We start from the raw sequence: 23104 nt of genomic DNA on the forward strand, positions 1-23104 counted from the left end.
CTAAGCTTCGCCTGCGGTTTCTATTGATATGCGTTACACTGTAAACAAACAGTGTCCAGTCTGGGGATGATTTTGGGTTTGGCTTCTTTACAGTCTGCATTGTGCTGTGATGATAGATCACCTCCAAAGACGATAGAGCTTTTCCATACATCTCTGTCCAGACTTAAAGGGTCAGTTCAGGAAATCAAAACCAAAATAACTACACACATATTGCATAAATTCCCCAGTTGGATCTGACTCAATGTGTTACATAATGAATTATGGTTAATGATGATATTACATTGCATATATTCTTTATTCCTTGTACTTTTAATGTTTTGCACATTCTTTAGTCTGTATTTTTCATATTCAACCCTCTTCTTACAAACCCGGTACAGCTTTTGAAATTTACAGATTTTTACTGTACATTTTTCTATTTTGCAGGGTTTGCTTTATTTAGATTTTCTCTTACTATTTGAATTGTTATCCACCAAAACAAGAAGGCGTTGTATGTGAGAACGGATTTCACATTAAACCAGATTCTGACCAAATAATACAGTTTGCATAGCTTACTCACACAGAACAAGGACTATAGTGAGTGTTAGATTGTGCATTACCATTACATATGCATTTAGTTTCAAGTTTAAAATGTATCAAAGTGTAATCTAAAGTCATAGCAACATGCCAAATCTGGCCACATACACAGTGCATGACATGTGGAATTAAAATCACAATTTCCCTCAGAGTGGTTGAGTAGAGAGCTGAAGAATACATTACTTCAGTCACGGATTCATTTGAAACTCCAAATATTTCTCATGAAAACTGAGATTTTAGAATACTAAAAATTACCTAACTCAAAGTGTGTTACACATTTAGTATGACATTATCATTAATTGTTGAGTTAGGCAGATTTATATTCAAAGAAGCTCTTGTTTTGACAGGTATTAACTGTGCTGTCAACAAGAAACTATTATAGATATAATTAGTGGTTGGAGTTTGTTATCTTTTGACATTTTATGGAGCTTTGATACATTTTCTCGGTGCTTGTCTCCGCAGATTCAGAACCAACTGTTGCTACCTTACAGATGCAGAGCACAGTTTCTCAGACACATAATCAATATGAAAAACATAGATGTTTTATATGTGTTTTAATGCTTTACAGGTTAAATGCAAGTATGCTTGTCAATGTCTGTTTGAAGAAATAACTAAGTCATTTCTTATTGAGGCAGAAGGAAGAGTGTTTATATCCTCAGGATTCCCCGAGGTAGCATGCTTCCCGTAGAGACACATTACATCTTCACACTCTCTTATTACAGAGGAATGAAAACATTTGTGCTATCATTTCTGAACATCATCTCAGACAAACACCAAACCTATTTAGGATCAAAGGTAATAAATCCCTTTTATTTTATCACGTATACAAGTTAGTTTTCAAGCTTTGGCAAAGTTCCTGCCATGAAATCTCGGTAACATGATCACATTAGCTTCATAAAACCCATGACATGAATCTATCCAGATTATCTTTCACAGCGGGCTTTCACTTTGAAGCTGATGTATGGAGGGTAATGTGACAAGACATCGACTACAAAAATGCACTGTATGCTGTTTCACCAATAAAACATGTTGCTGGGCAGACACTGGAGTGCATGGATTGTGCCACTAATACATTTTCTATTGGACTGTTGTTTTGTTCTATGAGTGTATCTAGTTTTTCCCCACTTCTAAACATACAAATTCTAGACCCAATGTAGAGACATATTTCACAAATTTTTGAATGTCTTTGTTTCTTGGCTCAGATAAGATTATAGAGCTGAGACAGCGATGAGAGAGACAGAGTGAATGTCACTGCAGCTGTTGGATTTATTTTCCCTCTGACAATGAAATGTTCCCATTTCACCTTTATTCAATTAAATTAAAATGTACTTTTTCAATGAACGTTCAGCTTTTGTCACATTTTCTAAACCTCTACTTGCCATACTTAAAGGTACACTGTAGCACACTTTAATTGTAGGTAATTTAGACAATCTCTGTCACGGGTTTCAGGGACAGATAGTCTCATTACAAATCAGCACCCAAGGATTATTCCAATCCCTGTCTCCCTGCTGTTGCTGATTACATCCTGTAAAAAGCTCTTTACAGTCAATATCGTTAAGTTCTCATGTAAAGCTCGGCAACCTGTTGAAAAGGAACAACAATTCATTCAACTACTCTCGATTTAACGACCCAGGATCTAATTTAGATTTATTTTTGGATGCATTGGTACAGAATAAAGAGACTAAAGTTATGGTAATCAACCCTTGAGACTTTACATTTTGCTGGGATAAAGCTAGATGTCCTCTGGTTGATGCAATTTAGAAAGTTTTGTGCTCAATAATTGTTTGTGTGAGCGAGTTGTAAAGAGGAGGAGAAACAGGCATGCGGAAAGAGGGAAACAGAAGTCAAACTTGCATTTCCTGCTGACAAATGCTTTGATTTCGGCCCTGCAAAACACAATGGGACGGAGACTGCCTCCTGAAAGCAATGCACTAACAGGAAGAAGCACATTCACTGGATGGGAGAAAATACATTCCAGCAGCGAGACATAACAAGCGATCACAAGTGACGGAGAGAGACCAGACTGAGAGGATATTTGTTCTTTTTCAAATGACTTTTGTTTTTATTACAAATCATAAACAATCAATTCAAAATGACGTGTATTCACAAAATGCTTTCATGTATTTGCAGGGACAAATTCATTGTCATGCTGACGCTCATTGAACAGACTCATTCCTTCACACACACACACACACACACACACACACACACACACACACACACACACACACACACACACACACACACACACACACACACACACACACACACACACACACACACACACACACACACACACACACACACACACACACACACACACACACACCAGCAGACTGTCAAAGCAGCCACCTTTTAATTGGGCCCTCTACCAGCCTGAAAGCATTTGTCAGCTGCCATCTGTCTGTCTGTCTGGGGCTGACTCCCACCCCCTACTACCACTACCACCGTCTCTGCTTACAACACTCTTATCAGACTCAAACACCTCTTAGCGACTGGCACACCCATTCTACACACACACATAAACACACACACACACACGTAACACTGCTGGCTGTGACACAGATACTACTACAGGGTTGTCTGGTAGATTTCACACGTCAAGTGCTTACAAATGAAAACAAGAACAGCAGGGGCAAATGCATGAGTAACACACTTCTTCACTGGGACTCAATGAGAGGATGTAAGAGTTCAAAAGCTCAGTATTTTTGCATAAAAGTCCACAGGAGAAAACACATGAGCATTTAGGTCCTCTCAAAAATACATTCCACTTTTTCAAAAAAGCCAGCTTGGTCCCTTGTATTAAATAGTTCAGTTTTTGCTTCCCTGCTCCTGAAAGTGAGGCTGAAGTTTGAATGTGGTCGGACCCCAAAACCACAAACCTGTCTGCCATTTCTCATGCAAACCCCCACAGTGTTTCAAAGTCAGAGAGGAGCAAACGTGACGCCCCGAAACTGACCCGCAGACAGTCTGTGAGCAAGCACCCGGTGCTGTACAGTTTGGATTTATCTGCATTGTTCTGCATTGTTCACCTCTTCCCCAGTATGCCTCTGGGCCCTGAGCTGTCGTCACACCTTCGTGGCCAGAGACTGAGCCTCTGTCTTCTGAGAGGACAGGGAGCTGGCCGGGCTCGCATGGAAAGACTTCTTGAGGTTCAGCAGGCAGAGACACTGGGATCTGAAGCGCAGGTCGAAGAAGGCGTACAGGAAGGGGTTGAGGCAGCTGTTGACGTAGGCCAGACAGGTGGCGTAGGGGTGAGCCAGCAGCAGGAAGCGCAGGAAGGCACAGTTGACGGGAAACAGCTCCAGGTAGGAGAGGGCGTCAGCGCTCTTCACGATGTGGAAGGGCATCCAGCAGGCGGCGAACACCACTACCAGCGTGGTGATGATCTTCAGCAGCCTCCTCTTGCGCTGGTCCTCTTTGCGCAGGGAGTTGAAGTGCCGGGTGACGGTGCAGCCGATGAAGCCGTAGCACACCATCATGGCCAGGAAAGGCAGAAGAAAGCCCAGAGCTGAGGAGGAGATGCTGAGCCCTGCGATCCACAGGTTCTCCTGCTCCACTTTGGTCATCACCAGGCTGAAGTCCATGGCGCAGGAGGTGCGGTTGCTGGTTGGATCATACTTGGTGGTGCGGAAGATCAAAGTTGGAGCAGCCAGGAGCCCGGACAGCAGCCAGATGGCGATGAGGCAGGCTCTGGTGTGGCCCCGGGTTCTCAGCTGAGTGCTGGACAGGGAGTGGACGATGGCCAGGTATCGGTCGAAGCTCATGCAGGTGAGGCAGAAGACGCTGGCGTACATGTTGAGCAGCACCACGAAGCTGCTGATCTTGCACAGGGCCACTCCGAAGGGCCAGTGGTAGCCCATGGCGGTGTAGACGGCCCACAGGGGCAGGGTGACCACGAAGGTGAGGTCAGCCAGGGCCAGGTTACCGATGTAGACGTCAGCCGCTCGCCGCTTACCCTGAGCTCTCCACACCGTGAAGATCACCACCCCGTTTCCAGAGAGGCCGAGGATGAAAATAAGCATGTACAGCACCGGGATGACTGAGTATGACGGAGACCACTCAGAATAGTCACACATGGTGGAGTTCTCTGACTCGTCGTAGTCGTAGTACTCATAAGGACCGTCAGTTGCCTCCATCTTCTCTTCTTATTCCTTTTTTCAAGAAAAGGAAATCTGTTTCAGATAGATCCACAGTATAACACTCTGAAGTCTGTTGCTGCATGTGTAATCTGCCCACCCTTAAATACCCCTTCAGACTTGTGCCCTCCCAGGACGCCCCCTTACTCCCCTCCCCTCCTCCCCTCCCACAGCCCTCCTCCTCTATTGCTCTTTCTCTATGTACACACCCACTTCTCTTTCCATTCATTTGATTAGTACTCAACATAATGCATAGTGGAGTCACTATAATACATGCAATATGGGTTTCAATGATTTTGTTCTGGTAATAATAGTATTTCTTTTGATTATTCCTCACATTTCATTCATAAAATGTGGGTTACATGTATCTCAAGTACACAATTAAACTATAAAACTGAATATGTGTTGCCCTCTAACTTCCCACAGATATTATAGCAGAGGTTTGTTTTACTTTTGTGAGACATGTTTGGACAGCACCCATGAGCAAGCCTGGGCATGACAGGTTTCATGAAGTAGTCATTACAATATCAATTGAGAGTCCTTCTGGCACCGGAGCACTCTGCTGATGAGCTGCAATATTTACATTTCTATCTCTGTTATCTTTTCATGTCTGAACATGTTTATCCAGGTAGGAACCAACAACTACATATATATATATATATATATATATATATATATATATGTTTAAATGTAATAAACTGCAGCTTGGAAAAACACAGCCTAAACCTCAAACCTTTAATTTGAATATGCAATACTCCAAAGTATTAAAACAAAGACAACATGCTTAATAAAGACATGTTTAAGAACCTTTAGTTATAGTAATACATTAAATTCAATTTTTAAGTCACTCATGGGTTCTGTCCAAACATGTCTTACAAGAATATGATTTAGGGGAGATTTATTTGATCACTTTTTGAATTTCCTTCATAATGTGTAAGAAAAATTGTCATCATAATTCTTAGAACAGCAAACTCGATTGGAATTTTTAAAAATAAATTAACTATCTTTTTAATTTGGGGTTATTTTAGTGGTATTTAGCGCTGTTCATGTTTTATTGGTTTTATGATATAACTCTTTCTGTTTGTTTATAACTTGTTTTTAATTATACTCCTCACTCACATGCTGTATCTTGTCTTACTAAAGAACTTTGGGCTGCATCTTGCATGAAAGGTGCAATACAAATAAAGTGTATTATTATTATTTTTAGGTATCAAAATTCCAAATGAACAACTAAATGGAATAGGATACACAATACAAAAATTAAATTAATGCAAAGCACATGTAAAGTATTAATCAACAAAAACGAAGAACGTTACGTTAAGCCCCCGCTGATTGGTCCAAATTGAGCGAGCCGTTTAGTGGAGAAAGTGAATACTGCTGAATACACATACTTTACAGAGATGCTGTATGCGAAACCAATGTGAGTTTGGAAAATTGCACAGTATTTTTCTATTTTAGTATAGCTCAACAATGGAATTATGATCAGTGGAAATGGCCATGACATGTGACCTTTAAAGTAAAATGCTTCAATCTGGTGCACTTTAAGCAGAATTACTACTAGATCTAGGGGGTACAACTCTAAACACCCATATGAAAAAGATTGGTTTACATTTTATTAATCAAATAAGTATGTGAACATAACCAATAACCTACCATAGCCAATAACAAATAAATGTAACTTATTTTATTATTGTTGTTCATTCATATCTTATTTGACCTGTTAACATTTATTTATTCGTGCATTTTTTTTAATCTCTCCAGTTTAAAACAATATTTTTGGTTTACTGTCCTATATTATACATTGAAATGATTTCAAACCTGTTTTATCCCAATAATTATAAAGGAGTGCCTTGGAAATATTTGTTTACATAAATTGTGACCAAACCGTTTGAGACCCACTGAGATAACTTAGACTAAAGTTAACTATCTAAACACTCTCAGAGTCCTTTACCTCACTGAACTGTAGTTATCAGCATCTCAGTCTGACTGGAGAGGACTCTCCCTCCACATTATTGTAGAAACGTCTTCTTCTAATATCCGTTAGAGCAGCTAGCACCAGATTATAATAACAACAGCGCCGGTACCGGTGCACCCTCCCTCTCTCCCTCATTCGCTCCCAAGCTCACTCGCACTTTGGCTGTGAGCTGCGGGCGCCAGATAAGCCAACATTCCCCATTTTCATCACTTACAGCGCCCATCGTACAGGGCAAATAAAAAGTGTAACCGGGGTCAAAAAAGGGTGTTACATTTACTTAATTATGAATGTTGTTACATCAAGGCCGAAAATTAGGATGAGCACCAACGGTCAAAAATGTTTTTCTACCAGCGCAGCGCCTCCCCAGATCTGGCACCCTAGGCGAACATCTATAACGCCAGTGCTACGGGCCGGCCCTGAGTGCAGCCAAACATCGTTTTAAGTTGCAAAACTTTATATTAAATTCTAGTGGTGAAAGTTTCAAAAGAAACCCGAGGTGTCAGGCTGGATTTTAGGGAAATGTCAAATGTGTGCAAAATAGTGCACAGGAACATTTCTAAATGATTGAATGGTGCCACTTGGAGTATTAAACATAGACTGTATATATATATAAATGGATGTAGGGTCCGTGACGTCACCCATAGGATTCTGCAGAGTTGCAGAGAAGCCCTTAGTATGCGGAGTCGGCCACTAACGGCTCGACAGTGACGTCAACAGCGGTGGAGTGGGGATTTTTTTACTGGGGGGGGGGACGCTATTTTAATTAGGTCTTCTCAAACAATGCCACACACGTGAACACGCGCGCAGTGCACTCACAAAACGGACAGACAGGTCCACAGAAACTACCGGTATGCTAAGTCCTACTTTAGTTACTGTACTGCAAAAAGCAGACGGCGCTGCGTTCAACACACACACAGACTCAAAACCATGGACACACTGGCATATAAATTACATAAACAATTTATAGGCCTAAATTGCATAAACTACACGCAGGGCTATTCAATTAAACATTCAGTTGGGCCAGATTTTATAACTACAAAATTCAGCTGGGCCAGACATTCAGCGGCCGGCTGGTAGTGACACATTTTAAACCAACACATATTACTGCGATGAAAAACGTGCAATTTTTATTCATTGTTCATCTAACAAAGGTAGGTCAAAAAGTGCATAAAAACACATCAAATTAGCCTTAATTTAACAGAATCTGAAAAAAAAGTGCACAGTTGTAGCATTACATTTGTTTGCTTTAGAAGTCAAATATTCAGGTTATTTTTTTTGAACCAGGCACATCACAAAGTGCATTTACTGAATACAATAATAGCAGTCTTAATAAATGTCCTCACATACAAAAAAAACAGCTAAAGAGCTCCAATGCAACACAAAGAGGTAGTACTGTAGCAAAACTTTTTTTTTTCACTTTTCAAGTAATAACAAAAAAATCATACGTTTTGGTCACATTTGACCCAGACACATTACAAAGTGCATTTAAATGAATACAGAAAGAACTGTCAAACCCTTCAGTGCACAAACCCATAACAAGGGATACGCAAGCCCGCCTTAACCTGCCATCAGGCCCTGGGGCTGATAGTTTTTGTAGGCCCCCTATTTAAACAACAAATCAAAGTCATTTATAGCCTCGGCAGGCTCTGTGATCGCACTTCTCCACTCTGCTCTACACGCGCCTGGTCCTCTCCTCCAGATGAGTGACGTATCGGGCCTCCCTCATGTATTTGTCCGGTTGCCGTTGGCTCCCCTCCACGTAGCAAGTCCTCGTCGTCCCCTCCATCTCCTCCAACAGATAATGTCCCTCCTGTCTGTTTTTCCTCTCCCGCTACTCCATCGTTATCAGAACCAGACGGCCTACTTGTCTCCGAGGCCCCGCGGCCGGCACCGCTACCGCTCGGTACAGAACTCATCTGTCCTTCCTCCTCATCATGGCCTACAGGTTTAAAATAACCTGTAAGCTTCGGCATTTTTTGTAACAGCTGCTTGTCTCGAAACTCCTTTTCCCTCAACAATTTCCTTTTCCGAGCACCACTCTCAAACTTTTTCTTCACTCAAGCACTCGCAATTTGAATAAGTCACATGTGAAACATATTCTCATTCTGACGTGTGTGTGTTTGTGTATATTTGCGTTTGTGTGTATTGTGTTAGTTTCCCGGGGAAAACCCTCACGAGAAACACCGGCTGTTGTTATGCCTGCTGTGACGTTAAGTTACTCCGTTCTCCGCTTGTAATTATGCCGTTACAAACTTCAAAGTTGTATTTATCATCTGAGTTTGCCGAAACAAGTTTAATATTCTGAAAGCCAAGACTTTGTTTTTTTTAAATCAGATGAAGACAAACTGTAACGGACCTTGCTGTGTTATCTATGATTACTATACACCTTACATTCATAATTTCAGTGGAGGGAGGGGGGGCGGCGCTGTGGAACAGCAGAGTGGCGAGGGAGAGCTGTCGTCTTCCCTTTACAAGCTTCAAAAATGTATTTATCTTGTGATTTTGGAAATGAAAGTTTCATATTCTGAAAGCCAAGACTTTGTTTATTTAACTTTTTTTTTTGAAAACACCCGAAATAAAAAATAAAAAAAATTGAATTTTTTTTTTTTTTTTTTTAATTGGCTCATGATAGGCCCCCGATCTCCGTAGGCCCCTGGGCTTCAGCCCAGGTCAGCCCGTGCATTAAGGCGGCCCTGGGATACGGGTAACTATATGAATGAATATTACACTACACGTCTACTATAGTAAACTAGGTGCTTACTCTCACCTCATTTGTGATTTGTCATCGCTGACTTTCTCAATGGAGAAGGGACATTTTTTGTTTTGAACAAGAGCAGTGATTTTAGGCTCATAGGATGTCAATCCTAAACATTGGTGAAGAGTGCTGTCAGTCAGGGAGCAGCGAGTGATACTTTTGATTGAGTTCATGTGTGAAAAGCTTGATTCACATGTGTATGTTGATCCAAACATACTGAGCACACAGATCGCTACTTTCTGAACGTTAGGGAACTACTGTTTTTTGACATCACTCCAAAACTTCGCTGGCCCGTTAGTGCGCTGCATGTCAATAAGTTCCAGTGTATATTTCCCCTTGTCGATGAAGGGGACCACTTCCTTTGCTCTGGTTGATACGTCCTCCTCTATTGCAACAGTGAAGGGGTCTCTGGCAAAGCCCATCACCTCTGTGGGCAGAGCAAGTCCATCCAATCGAACGGCAAAGTTCTCTTTCAACCTCGCAATGAAATCTGTCATCACATCCGTGATTTGTGCCGGAGATGTGATGTGTTTGGGAGCCTAAACACACAAACACACGCTTTCATAAATAACACACTTGTTCTGCAATAATATGTTTTATGTTTCCTGTAATTTTTGTTAGGAAAGGACATGCCTGAAAGACACGACTCAACATTTTCTCCTTATCTGAGGGTCAAGAAGAACATCCAAGAGGAACATTAAAAGCTGATGTTATGAGATTTTAAAACCAGTACAGGACATTCACTAAGAAACTACTTGTATTGTGAAAACACAGTCAGCTGATCGAATGCACCTACTTCCACATCTACACTCCATCAGCTGATTATTTCTATTTGCCTCACTTTATGAGCTTCACATCACTTGTGCCTTGTAACGCAGAGTTTGCAACGTCACAAATGAATGGGGCCAATCTTAAGTCAGATGTGAATGTGTAATCTAACATTTTTTTGAAAGGAGTGCAAATACAAATACAATTTATTGAAATGTGAACCAAAACTTAATCAAACATGTTTTAAATAAAAAGCACATAAGGACAGAAGGTGTAATACTATTAAATAAAGTAAACACGTCAAATAAAGTGACAGACTAGGCCTGTGCAGTTGGTATCAGCTTTGCCCAGCATGGACTCCTCCATCAGGCCTGGTCCTCCTCGCTGAGGAAAGACCCTCAGTCCTCTCCAAACCAACAGACTGGACGTCCATCACACAGAGGTTTCTAACCTGAAGTCTCAGCAGCTCTCTGGACACCACGCTGTCTCAATCCGTCCACACTGAATATAAGAGGGGAAAAATGAAAATAATAAATGCTTTAGACCAGTGGTTCCCAAGGGCGCCAGGCCTCAGATGATTTGAGGCCAAATATCATATTTAGACTTTTTTGTTGTTGTTGTTTTGTTTTACATATAATAGTAAAGCAATACATGATTGTCACTAAAAGCCTTGTCTCTACATTACAATAAAATATAAAAAATAATTGATTAATTAATTTGAATAACAATTCAAGTTAGTAGCTATTAAAGGGATACACATTTTTTCTTTAATAGAAATGTTTCTTCTGCCCGTAAATTGTCCAAACCGGGCTTTTCTGGATAAGCGCATTTTTATAACATAGTCATTGTCCATGCCGGTTTCAGTTGGATTATTTGTCACAGTTGCTCCGATCAGATCGGTCTCCTCCATTTTGTAGATTATTTACGACTTTTGAATCCACATAAACACATTGGCAAAATCCGGCTTACTTTGAGCATGTGTTTTAAACAGTTTAATCCCTTTGTGAATTGTTTCCACTTCTGCGCGGTCCTTTAATTTCTTCATAAAGCGGGAATCCAAATGAATTAATCCTGAGTCCAATAACCCAATAACTGCAATAGTGCTCCTTAATTACGCTTTCATCCTATTTTAACAAAATACTTCACATTCATCCAGTTTGTGACAGTAGTTGTAGCATTTTTGAGACTTTTACACTTTAATTACCGCTGTTGCGTGTAATTAACTCCTTGTGTGTGGGTGTGTGGGGGGGGGGGCGCAACTTCCAACAGGAGTCATTTGGGGGGGCTCTTGGGAAAAAAGGTTGGGAACCACTGCTTTAGACAATAAGAAATATAAAGTTGACTGTTGAGTTGCTCAGTTTTTTTAGATTGTCAATACTATTACTGTATATTAATATCTCAGGTTAAGAGGCACATTCAAATAAAGATTGGTCTTTAAATACATTTTGTCTTTTGAATTGTATGTCTAAAGTCAAGGATCTAGAACTGGTACTTAGTTTTAATGATACAGTCTGGTTATTATGCTGTTTGGAGGAGGCCTCACAGGTAAGAGCACTAACTAGCTACCATCACATGTACCTTAGCTTGACTTAAATGTATTACACGTATAATTAAGTGATATCAAAATATAAATAACTAATGTCATGCAAACATATTAATATTTGCTTGATTCCAGTGTTGAATTTAGCACAATTGCATACACACGTTAAGGGATTTTAAGATTCTGAAGTAATATGCTAAAAAGTCAATAACTTAGATTATTATTTATAGTTTTGCTGAATAGTTTCATGTCCGCTTACCTTAGAAACATAAAATGTGACGGCAGTGTGCAGATGGGGAGCATATTAGCTTAGCTTGGTAGCTTCAGCTAGCTCTGGAACTTTCAGCTCGGTGGCAGAAGGTCCCGCCTCAGTTCAGCCTCTTTGCCCTTATTTGGAGCAGGCGGGAGTTGAACTCTGACGTCACTGTCGAGCCGTTAGTGGCCGACTCCGCCTACTAAGGGCTTCTCGGCAACTCTGCAGAATCCTATGGGTGACGTCACGGACCCTATGTCCATTTATATAGAGAACCGCAGTGACGGGTCCAAAAACCCGGAAGTAAGTTAGCATTTTTAGCACTTCCGGTTCCTTCGTCAAAAAGCAATGCATTTTTTCCATAGGGTTTTGGAAAATAGCTCGAAATAAGGTCTGTGGTTGACACAAATTTAAGAGATAAATCACGTTTTGTTCTACGACATTAAATACATCAGCAGTGACCCCACTGGTGATTTTTGAAGAGTTCACGTGTCTGAAAAACGATGGTTGTTACCGAGTGGCTGAATAGGACTACAGAAATTGTTGAGGCCGTTGTACGTCATTACGCCTAACACGTAAACACTCCCGCTAAGTTTGTTTCCCCCTGTGTTCTGCTTGAAAGCAAGTACATGCCTATCTTTAGTATCTGTATATCTATATCTGACCATTAGAATCTGTATTTTTGAAATTGTCGTTTTTAACACCGTAGTTTTACAAATTATGGAATAATTAATTACCAGTGTTTTCCAATTTTAGTCGGCAGTTCGTTTCGTCAGCTAACGTTAGCTAAAGCTAGCGCTACTAGTTAGCTACGCAATGGTTTGTTGCTTTGCTCCGGGTTGCAGCCACAGGTCTTCGCATGAAACGTGCTTGTTCTATCGTTTCCCGGCCAATGTTTTCCAAAGCCGAGTCTGGATTCGTGCCATGAGGTAAGCTGACGTTACATTTTTGTCCATTTCGCGGTGAAATGTAAATGATGGGTAGTGACTGTATCGCCGTTTTAGAGATGGCGCTGCTGAAAAGACCGCAACGTAAGTAAAGATAATGAATACATCCTATTAAAACCTGTGTGGCTTATATGATAAGTGTAATTAGTTCAAGCAGCATAACGTTTCACCATGTAACTAAAGATTGTAGTCAGGGAAATCAGTTTGACATATTGAACTAATAACAAATCACCTCTGGCTGGCAGAGAACTCCCTGTTCCATAGCTTCTCTTGGAGGTAAAATCACATGTACATTTTACATTTATATTCAATTTAATATCCCATCCCTCACATACTTTTGTATATATAATAACTTATATTTTGTTTTTCTTGTTATGCTGCTGACACACAAACATTTCCCAAATTGGGATCAATACAGTCATATCTTATCTTAATTAATTAAGAAATATAACTATTATAATTAGTGTAGCAGCTGACACCTATTTTCAATATGGATTAATCTACCATTTATTTCTTTAGTTCAATTTTGATCTATAAAAATGTCCAAATAGTGAAAATGTTCACGAGACTTATCAAAGTGCAAGGCTATATCTTTAGATGTTTTGTTTTAGCCTATATACTGTATGTCATAATGCTCTTATATGCGACGGGTTGACTTCCATGAAACTAATATTTTTTATTTTCCCAACAGACGAGCTGACAGGAAACCTAACACTCTAACAACCACAACATTGCAAAGGCGAGTAAATGTAAATTAAAAACGATTCACCTTTTTTAAATTTCTTCTTCTTTCTTGCAGTGAGGTGAAGCTAACCTTGCACTTGGTGCCAGTAAGGATGTTCCTCACGCAGGCTGAATGTTTCTCCTTCCTTACTGACACAGAAACCCTTGATTTGCAATGCTTCACTAATTGTCATTTCCCTGGCTCCGTAGGGACACTTTACCACCAGCACAGCGGAAGACCCTACCAGACCATCTGGAGATGCCCCCAACAATCCTGATTGGGAGAGCCACAAATCTGACTCATGGACCTGCATCTGGGTTGCAGTGGTGAATGCCCTGACGCCCTCACATTCATTCATAGTCCCCCACTGTACAGACAAAACACCATCAAGGGCCTGTTGTTGCCCTAGCACCCTGGCAATAAGGGAAGAAGTCACACGCTTTGACCTCAGGACAGCTCCAAAGTTGCTGGCAGTCAACCTTCCTTTCCTGAACAAATGCCAGTTTGGGTTGGTTCGCTGACCAGTGGTAGCCACCTGAATTGCCCTCTGTTGCTCTTGAGACAATGCCATGCTTGCCACAATTGCCTCAGGTCCCTGATGCCCAACAGATTTGATAATTTCAGGAACAGTAAGTGTTTCCAAGCTGCAGTGTTCCTCTTCTGGCTCAGGGGAGAGAAGTCAAGAAATTCCTGAGAACCTGCCCCCGAGTCTGTCCCTCAACCAGTCACGATCTTCGGAGGTGGGCTCTCTTGTCAGCGGGTTAAATGAGTTATTGGTTGGAGGAAATAGCTCCTCCACTGAATGCATACGTTTAGCTGCCTTTGGCTTCTTCCACTGACAGGGGGTGTCAGTGCAGCTGAAATTGTGGATGGCAAAGATGGCTCATGCAGCCGCATGACTGCACTTCCATTCTCCACATGGGCATTCACATTTTGTGGAGAGAATTCCCTCTTCTCCTAGATACCTGTGGTGGTGTGATCGTTTTATTCTTTAAAATATATTTACATTTGAAATGCCTTCCCAATTATCCCTTTAATTGTTTATAGCCTACTGTATGTTTATTTCATCGATATTTCTGTGTTTTCTGGTTTGTAATATTTGTAATCTTGGGGCCTCTTCTCTTTAACGTCTACATGCTACCACTGGCTCAGATAATGAAGAACAACAAAATAAGTTACCATAGCTATGCGGATGACACACAAATTTACGTAACCATTTCACCAGGAGACTATGCTCCAATTCAAACACTGAATAAGTGCATTGAACAAATCAATGACTGGATATGTCAGAACTTTCTCCAATTAAACAAAGATAAAACTGAGGTAATGTTTTTTGGAGCCAAGGCAGAACGTATAAAAGTTAGAGCTGAGCTTCAGTCTGCAATGTTCAAATAACAGATAAAGCAAGAAATCTAAGTGCAGTCATGGACTCTGACCTGAGTTTCAACAGTCACATTAAAACAGTTACTAAATCAGCTTACTATCACCTAAAGAACATATCGAGGATTAAAAGACTGATGTCACAGCAGGATTTGGAAAAACTTGTCCATGCTTTTATCTTCAGTAGACTGGACTACTGCAATGGTGTCTTCACAGGTCTCACTAAAAAATCTATTAGAAAGCTTCAGCTGATTCAGAACGCCGCTGCTCGAGTCCTCACTAATACTAAGAAAGTGGATCACATCACTCCTGTTCTGAAGTCTTTACACTGGCTTCCTGTGTGTCAAAGAATAGATTTCAAAATACTGCTGCTGGTTTATAAAGCACTGAATGGTTTAGGCCCAAAATACATTTCTGATCTACTGCTAAATTACGAACCATCCAGATCTCTCAGGTCTTCAGGGACTGGTCAGCTTTCTGTCCCCAGCATTTAGTTATTATGCTCCAAATATCTGGAACAAACTCCCAGAAACCTGCAGGTCCGCTGCAACTCTTACTACTTTTAAATCCAGGCTGAAGACTTTTATTTTTGTCGCTGCTTTTAATTGAACTATTCATATCTTAGACTGCACTGTAACTTTTATCCATGTATTTTTTCATTTAATGTTTCTTTTATTAGCTTTTCTTTTTAATGACTGATTTTAAATGCCATTTTCTTAATGTCTTTCATTTTTTGTAAAGCACTTTGAATTGCCTTGTGTTGAAAAGTGCTATATAAATAAACTAATAAAGATTTCATGTGACACATAAAATGGATTTGTTGATGGGAATTAATGTGAATAAATTTAACTCTAGGCTAACGGTACTCTTGCTATCACTACTCACCGACACTATAAACCTTGTCCCTCATGCTAGCCCTGACAACACCGGTAAGCACACCTTCATCTAGGCTGCACTGTTACGTGTCCTGACTTGTAGTGGTTCTCTCCTATCTACACTCTCCTTGTCATCTTTGTAAAACGATATCAGACTGGTAATTGACACAGCCATGACTTCTAGTTAAATTCAGTGTGGCTAAAAGGAAAAGCTTTGTTAAAATATGCAAGCGCGCAAAAGTCAAAGTCAGCTTTATTGTCAAAAATTCTACATGTGTTATCCATCCAGAAATATCGAAATATCGTTTCCCACAGTGTGACATGTATAAATAAAACAAAACAAAAAGGGCCTAGATAAACGTGGTATACATTAAACAAAACAAAAAGGGCCTAGATAACCGGGGTATACAGTTTAAAATGTTAATATATTTAAAGTGTTCAAAGTGCAGTTTCAGTGCAAGTCAGTTGAAACGATCTTAAGTTGGCGTGACCTTGAAGTCGTGCGACCCTGCTGCTGTACTGGCTTGTAGTTCGTCTATAGCATAACGTTAGCATTTTGCTTCTGGAGACTAGATTTATGATTCAAAAATTATAAAAGTAGGGTTGACATGTGGAGATTATCCGGCTGAACAAAACGTGATCCCTCTCTTAAATGTGTGTCAACCACAGACCTTATTTCGAGCTATTTTCCAAAATCCTATGGAGAAATTGCATTGGTTTTTGACGAAGGAACCGGAAGAAGTTTACTTCCGGGTTTTATGACGCGTCACTGCGGTTCTCTATATACAGTCTATGATAGAAACATGTTTTTTTATGCTGTAAAATTGGGCATTTTAACATGGGGGTCTATGGAAATTGTTCCTTTCTGCAGTCAATCCCTATCGGCCAATATATGAACTGCAGTGTGTTGCACTTCCCTATTGGCGTCCCGGTGATGTGTCAAATTATGCACCCCCGTCGTGAAATGCACCCCTTGACACGGGAACGTGCATTTGAATGTATAGTCCGCTATTCTATGTTGTCTTTTTGATGGTTGGGTTGTCGAATCCTGGATTTTGCATTCATTCGTCACTTATTTTTCAGTTAATTTTTTATTTAATATATGTTTTTATTTAATTGTGACGTCCTGTCTGTATACTTTTGCTTGTACTTTGCAATGTATTGTTTATTTTTACACCAATTGATTGAGGGTGGGATTAATATAATTGTTTTTATTTTGGGTTGTGCTTTTTATGAACAGCCTGGTTGCCACGATATGCACCCCTTGCTATCTCTGACAATACACGTGTCACATACATGAAACTTGCTCCATTTATTGGTACTAGTCCTACAACTATACCCTCCAAAGTGCTTGAGGGTGGGATTAATACAGTAGAAGCATCTTTTTTGGGGGGGCGCTTTTTACGGCAGGCTAGGGGGTGCATTTCACGACGGGGGTGCATTTGACACAACACCGGCTCTTCCCCAGAGTTTTCCGCTTGGTATTAAACTGCAACACTGTATGCACAGCTTTAATGAATAGCTGAAACAGAATATTTGATACTGTCACAGTGTGCATTTTTGTAATGCTACTTAAGTGAAACAATAGAGGAGTATGCCATGTTAAGAGGTTCAACAAGTAACACTCTTCTTCTCTGTTTCTCTTCTTTCCTGTCCCTGGGGTGTATTTGTTGGCCCAGGTGGGTCGGATCAGTCTTCAGGCGGTCCGTCTCTCAGCAGTGAGGCAGCGGTGGCGCCAGGGCAGCGACCTTTAGACACAACTACTGTATCACTCAACAATCTTTTCCTCCACTGATCCCTTCCTCCACCCTCCATCTTCCTTTCCCCGCTCATCTCCGCCTTTCTTCCTCTGATTATAAAGATGAGGATTGATTACAGCTTTTCCTCCGTCATTTTCTCTCAGTATTTGTTGCCAATAATGGAGATACCATCTTGCGGTTTTTGATCATCAAACTGATGCGATTGTGTGCCTCCACCCGAACTCTGTCCTCTTCCACTGGTGTTGATTGTCCGTCCAGCTCTTTGTGCGTCCGGCAGAACAGGAAAAAAAGCATAAAGCCAGTTTCCTATCTGTGCTCTGGTGGGAAAGACGTCTGTTTTTAGCAGAGTACGCTGACATGGATGTGAATAAACAGCTAAATTAAGCGTCAGGCCTTGATGAATACATCAATCCACCCACTCACTTTTTCCCAAAATCCCCTCATCAGACAGGATAAGGAACACAACACACTAAATGATGTTTACTTCAGATACATGACACATATCCGACAGGAGAAATATCCAAATGTTTCATCTTTCAGTCTTTAGGAGTGACAAGTTCCAATTGGACTGTGAACCTCCTTGCAGGGTCCATTTTTTTTATTCAGCATGCAGTAGACCCTGTTTCCACCACAGCTTGTGTTTTTTCTGTAGATTGCCCACCTGTGTCTCAAATTGATTGTTGTTACTGTTGCTGTTGTTCTCTCATGTGTGGCCTTGTGCTGTAAACCACACACCATGAAGACATTCCTCATGTTTGTGCACTCTTATCTAACCAAACATAATCTCTCATCCATCCGTCATTTGACTGTCATGCAGCAGTGATGACTGACTAGCAGACAGCATCTCTGGGGGATGCAGGAATGGATGAGTACTTGCATCTCAAAATGAACACAAAGGCAGAAACACACAACAACACACACTGCAGTGACTGTCTGTCTGCACGGCCGCAGATCGTCTCCTTGATCTTTTATCAGGACTTTGTATGAGTTTATGAGAGTGTTTTTGGTGATGCTCGCAGTGCTAAAAGAGCGTTAGGGGTGTGTTCTTGGTGTTGAGGTGTGTGTGAGGGTTGGCGGGGGTCTGACAGTTGTTTGATGTGTGAGTTAAGCTGTCGCAGACCACATGCACGGGCCCCCCTGTGCAGAGACAGCTGGTTCCTTCAGGCTTTGTTTGGAATCTGACTTGATCTCATCTTAAAATTCATGATATCACACGACTGTCCTGATAGTAGCTCGGCAGCCCTGATGATAGACAGACCCTCCGGCAAACACTGCCAGCAGCACCATTTACATTTCCAATCACATCACCAGTCTGATCTGCTCTTTTAATGATCTGAATGCTGTCAAAGCTCACACTTTCAGCACGGCTGGAAAGTTTGAACATTTGGGCGTCGTTGCCTCTGCTGTCCCTTTAGTCTTTTCAGCAAAGACGGTTAGGTGATTGACACCAGCTTGTTAGACACAAAGGCCACCAGGACGGGAGAGGTTCCCACCTTTTCTCACTGTTCCAGTAAAGACTAATATGGCTTCAGCCAGAGCCTTTTGCATGGATGAAACAGATCTGTAGTAGACTTTGAGGAGACTGGGACTTGCTATTGGCATGTCAGATGGTGTGAGAATAAAACATGTCTCCTGAAGCTGGATCATGGAAAACGATCACAAATGAATGGAATAGACAAGACAAGATGGCAGGGCAGCATAGAACATGACTGGGCATAACAGGATACAATTTAATACAACACATTACGATACTAAATGTATTGTTGTTGTAGGGAATAAAACATAAGTGTTTCTTGATGAACCTTGTTCAAATGTTTCCTTTGGTGTTTCAATGGGGCTCTTGCATTATCTCCTGTCTGCAGTAATACCTGGCAGCCCTCATTACTGTGAAAGGGTTGTCTAGGCTGACGGATTCATGACAGATTTGATGAATGAACTGTACCAAAACTCAGAAGTGGACTGCTATTTAACGTGAGTAGCCGTGGGCAGGTAGAGTGGCAAAAGCATTTCTTAACACTGCTGCCCTCCTCTAATATCTGCGAGTGAGCATCATGCGTTGGCCTCATCGTTAGAATAGGTGATAAGTAGGAAGGCAGGCAAGAGGATTGTTCTTGACAAAAATATAAACAAAAGTAGGCATAATGTGAAGGTTGAATTTAATGTACGGGCTTGGGATGAGCTTTTCTACTCTTAAGCGACACCATAAACAAATGTAACAAAGAAAATTATGCAAGTGTTCTTCAGCATAAAACAACATTGACAATGTAATTGCTAAGTGGCAGGGGAGTGGTCCAAATGGGCCTGAGTCCCTTCACTAGTAACATAGCCAATTCTAGCAGCTTTCAACTAAATGGGCTGGATCTCTCACATTTGATCCCCTGGTGCCAAAGCACACAAGTGTGCTTCAATTGGGGCATCCTAACATTATAATGTATTAAGCAATGCCCTATAGATACATTTATCTACCGTCTCCTATTTTTACACAATCGCCCACTAATGTCCACTTGTCTCCTTCAGGGAAATGGCATCCAATTAGTAAAGGGGAAAAAAAGCCTCCAGGACCTACATGTTGCTCTGTTTAAACGTCAGGAAGCAGCTAGACTTCTTCAGTTTGTATGATAACGTGTGTTTTCCTAACCTCAATCAGCACACACACAAGTTGTTTTCCTGAACATACGGACCTGATGACCCCACTGCACTGCATCCAGAGCAGCAGCAGCTATTATTAATTAGCAGCAAACACACGGCTGTCCAATTTGTGTTTTCTCTGTGCGGGTCAGGCAACCGGAGGACTCTGTTGATATGAATCTTCCTGCTTTCAAGATGTTGTTGTCTTCTTGTGCCAGAAATGTTTATCAAATATTAATGTGAGGACAGGAGAGGGAAATCCCAAACAGTTTTGCCTCAAAGGTATAAATAACTCAGACTTCAGGGTCACCAGCGACAATATAACTATTAAAAAGGCCGGAGAGCTCCATCTCACGCAAGACAGCCAAGGAGAGTTTAAATCAGAAGGCACAAAAGGGAGTGGTTCATTCATTTATAGAAGTAAAACTATGTCATGGCAACTGGGATTTGTTTACACGGTCAAAGAGTTGTATCGGAGTTTGTTTCCACTTCCTGTCTGGCAAAGGACAAGATGAACATAGATTTTTATTTGTTAGGTGATGGGTGCTATTTACAGAGGTGAATAAAGTTTATTTATAATATGTGGGGAAGAGAAGCTGACACGGAACTAGCGCCTTTCATGGATCTCTCTTTTATCATAAAACTGGTCACATTCTATATGTTTTTTTGTATTTACTTTTGTTTTTAAGGACCATGCTTTGGAGTTATGAAGGAGTAGCTTTCTACTTACTAAAATGGTGAACATAAAACAATGCCTGCTAACATCAACATGCTAGCATTGTTGACATTAGCAATTAGCTTAAAATACAGCCTCACAGAGCAGCTAGCATAGATTATTATGCTAAGTACCCAATAAAAAGCCTCAAAGCAACTGTCTAAGGTGCTGTTTACACGAGAATGCAAACGGTTGTATCCGCTACTTTTCTCTTCCGTTCGTTCACACGTTCACATTTTTGTCCGGTCGGGTCTTGGAATACCAGAAGCTGTGTGGTTCATAAAAACATTTTCTTACTCAATATCTTACCCTAAGCCTAACCCTATCCTTTTTACTTTAAATTGTATAATGTCGGAGTTTTTTTGCCGTCCGCGAGGAAAGGAAATGTGGCAAAGAGCCTCAGAATACTGAAATCTGTATTTTTTGTCATCTTTTTTTCCTTTTAATTTTTTATTATTTGGTGCAGGCACGAAACATACTACCAATAGAAATACATTGCTTCTAAAATCGTTCTGTGTCAGAATACTGAAACCTGTATTTTTTTTTATCTGTTTTTCCTTCTAATTTGTTATTATTTACATTGCTTTTAAAATCGTTCTGTGTGAAACGAAAAAAATCGCGAAATCGTGTTGGTGAACACGAATCAATAGATTAATTTTGTGACCATAACACGAAATGCCGTGAGACTGTGTTGGCATATTTACAAAGGTTACTTTCAAAAGGCTTTTAACTTGAAATGTTAAACTTTACAGGATGGAATGTCATGAGGTTATAGTTTGTTGGGTGTAAATACTTTTGTCCTGCTTATCACTCTATATATGGATGGGATGTAATGATGGCACAGCAAGCTTTATTGCACAACATATACTTAATTTAAAGAAATTCCACGTGCTAAACAGAACTAACCAGGAAATGTTTGGAAATAATACATTTAAACAAGACCACTCGTGGGGAACACAGATAGAGTATATCCTCCCTGCTGTCTAAACACCAGAAAACTGCAGTAAAAACTGCACCCACATTTCCTGTATGGAACGTCCAGCATGCGAGAAAATGTCCTTTCTGAGGGGTCAGAGAACAGGAGGAAGCCTAAAGAACTGTGTGAAATATTCTAAAAGCACTGCAGGATTTACAGAGACTTTTATCCTGTATGTAACATGAACTGTTTCATAGATTTTTTATGGCTGTCTCAACTTCACAGAGTTTTGAAACACTAGCCTTCAGTTTAGTTTGAGCAAGGCTGAGAGACGTACACACACATACACACTTGTGCACAAAACACACTCCACGATACTAAAGGTTCACACACCCTATGTAACACCCATGACTACTCTGGATGCAATACAATAAGCTATTGTAACCTCAAACCAAAGTTCTTGACGCCCATATGCTTTTGTCATTAGTCTCAATTATAACAGGCTATGAGGTCAGTGTCCTTTACTCTCTCTCTCTCCCAAGCACGCACAAATGCACATATAAATGCAATAAAGGGGTATATTGCAGCCTAAGGTTGCAGTCGTAAAAACCCAATTGATCCTCTTTTTCTTTTGGAATTGTTGTATCTGTGGAGCTTTCCTGCATGCATGCATTAATCATTATTTGAAATTATTTCATTTTTTACGCCGAAAAACCTTTAATTCTCTACATTGTAATGTAATGTAATTGCTAGATGTTTCTTCAGACTATTTCTCTAAATGTTATCACAGGCCGGAATACCTGTCTGTCTCTCTCTCTCTCACACACACACACACACACACACACACACACACACACACACACACACACACACACACACACACACACACACACACACACACACACACACACACACACACACACACACACACACACACACACACACACACACACACACACACACACACACACACACACACACACACACACAATGTGTATCCTCTCTCAGCTACCGGCTTCCTTGATGGGGATAGAGGGGACTAGAAGGACGGGAAGAGAGGAGACAGTGGGGATGTGGCCACAACAATGGCAGGAAGTGACTTCAGATCAATTTAAGATTAGAGCAAACACACCAACACAGAGGCACTGAGCTAACA

At 40.8% G+C, this 23104-nt stretch overlaps 1 protein-coding gene and 1 long non-coding RNA gene across 2 annotated transcripts; both read right to left on the reverse strand.

The window, feature by feature from the left end:
- Positions 1-2607: 2607 nt before the first annotated feature.
- On the reverse strand, positions 2608-4842 carry LOC307023414 (apelin receptor B-like). Its single transcript, XM_079656674.1, has one exon. The coding sequence runs from the start codon at positions 4710-4712 to the stop codon at positions 3642-3644; it is 1071 nt and encodes a 356-aa protein (XP_079512800.1). The 5' UTR covers positions 4713-4842; the 3' UTR covers positions 2608-3641.
- Positions 4843-7631: 2789 nt separating this feature from the next.
- On the reverse strand, positions 7632-12128 carry LOC307025212. The gene is made up of 2 exons (XR_013804119.1): positions 12010-12128; positions 7632-10711 (listed from the first exon to the last, which is right to left on the reverse strand). It is a non-coding gene; the product is annotated as an uncharacterized lncRNA (long non-coding RNA).
- Between the last annotated feature and the right edge of the window lie 10976 nt (positions 12129-23104).

This window comes from Notothenia rossii (genome assembly GCF_949606895.1).
Source record: "Notothenia rossii genome assembly, chromosome: 11".
In the NCBI taxonomy this organism is placed as follows: Eukaryota; Metazoa; Chordata; class Actinopteri; order Perciformes; family Nototheniidae; genus Notothenia; species Notothenia rossii.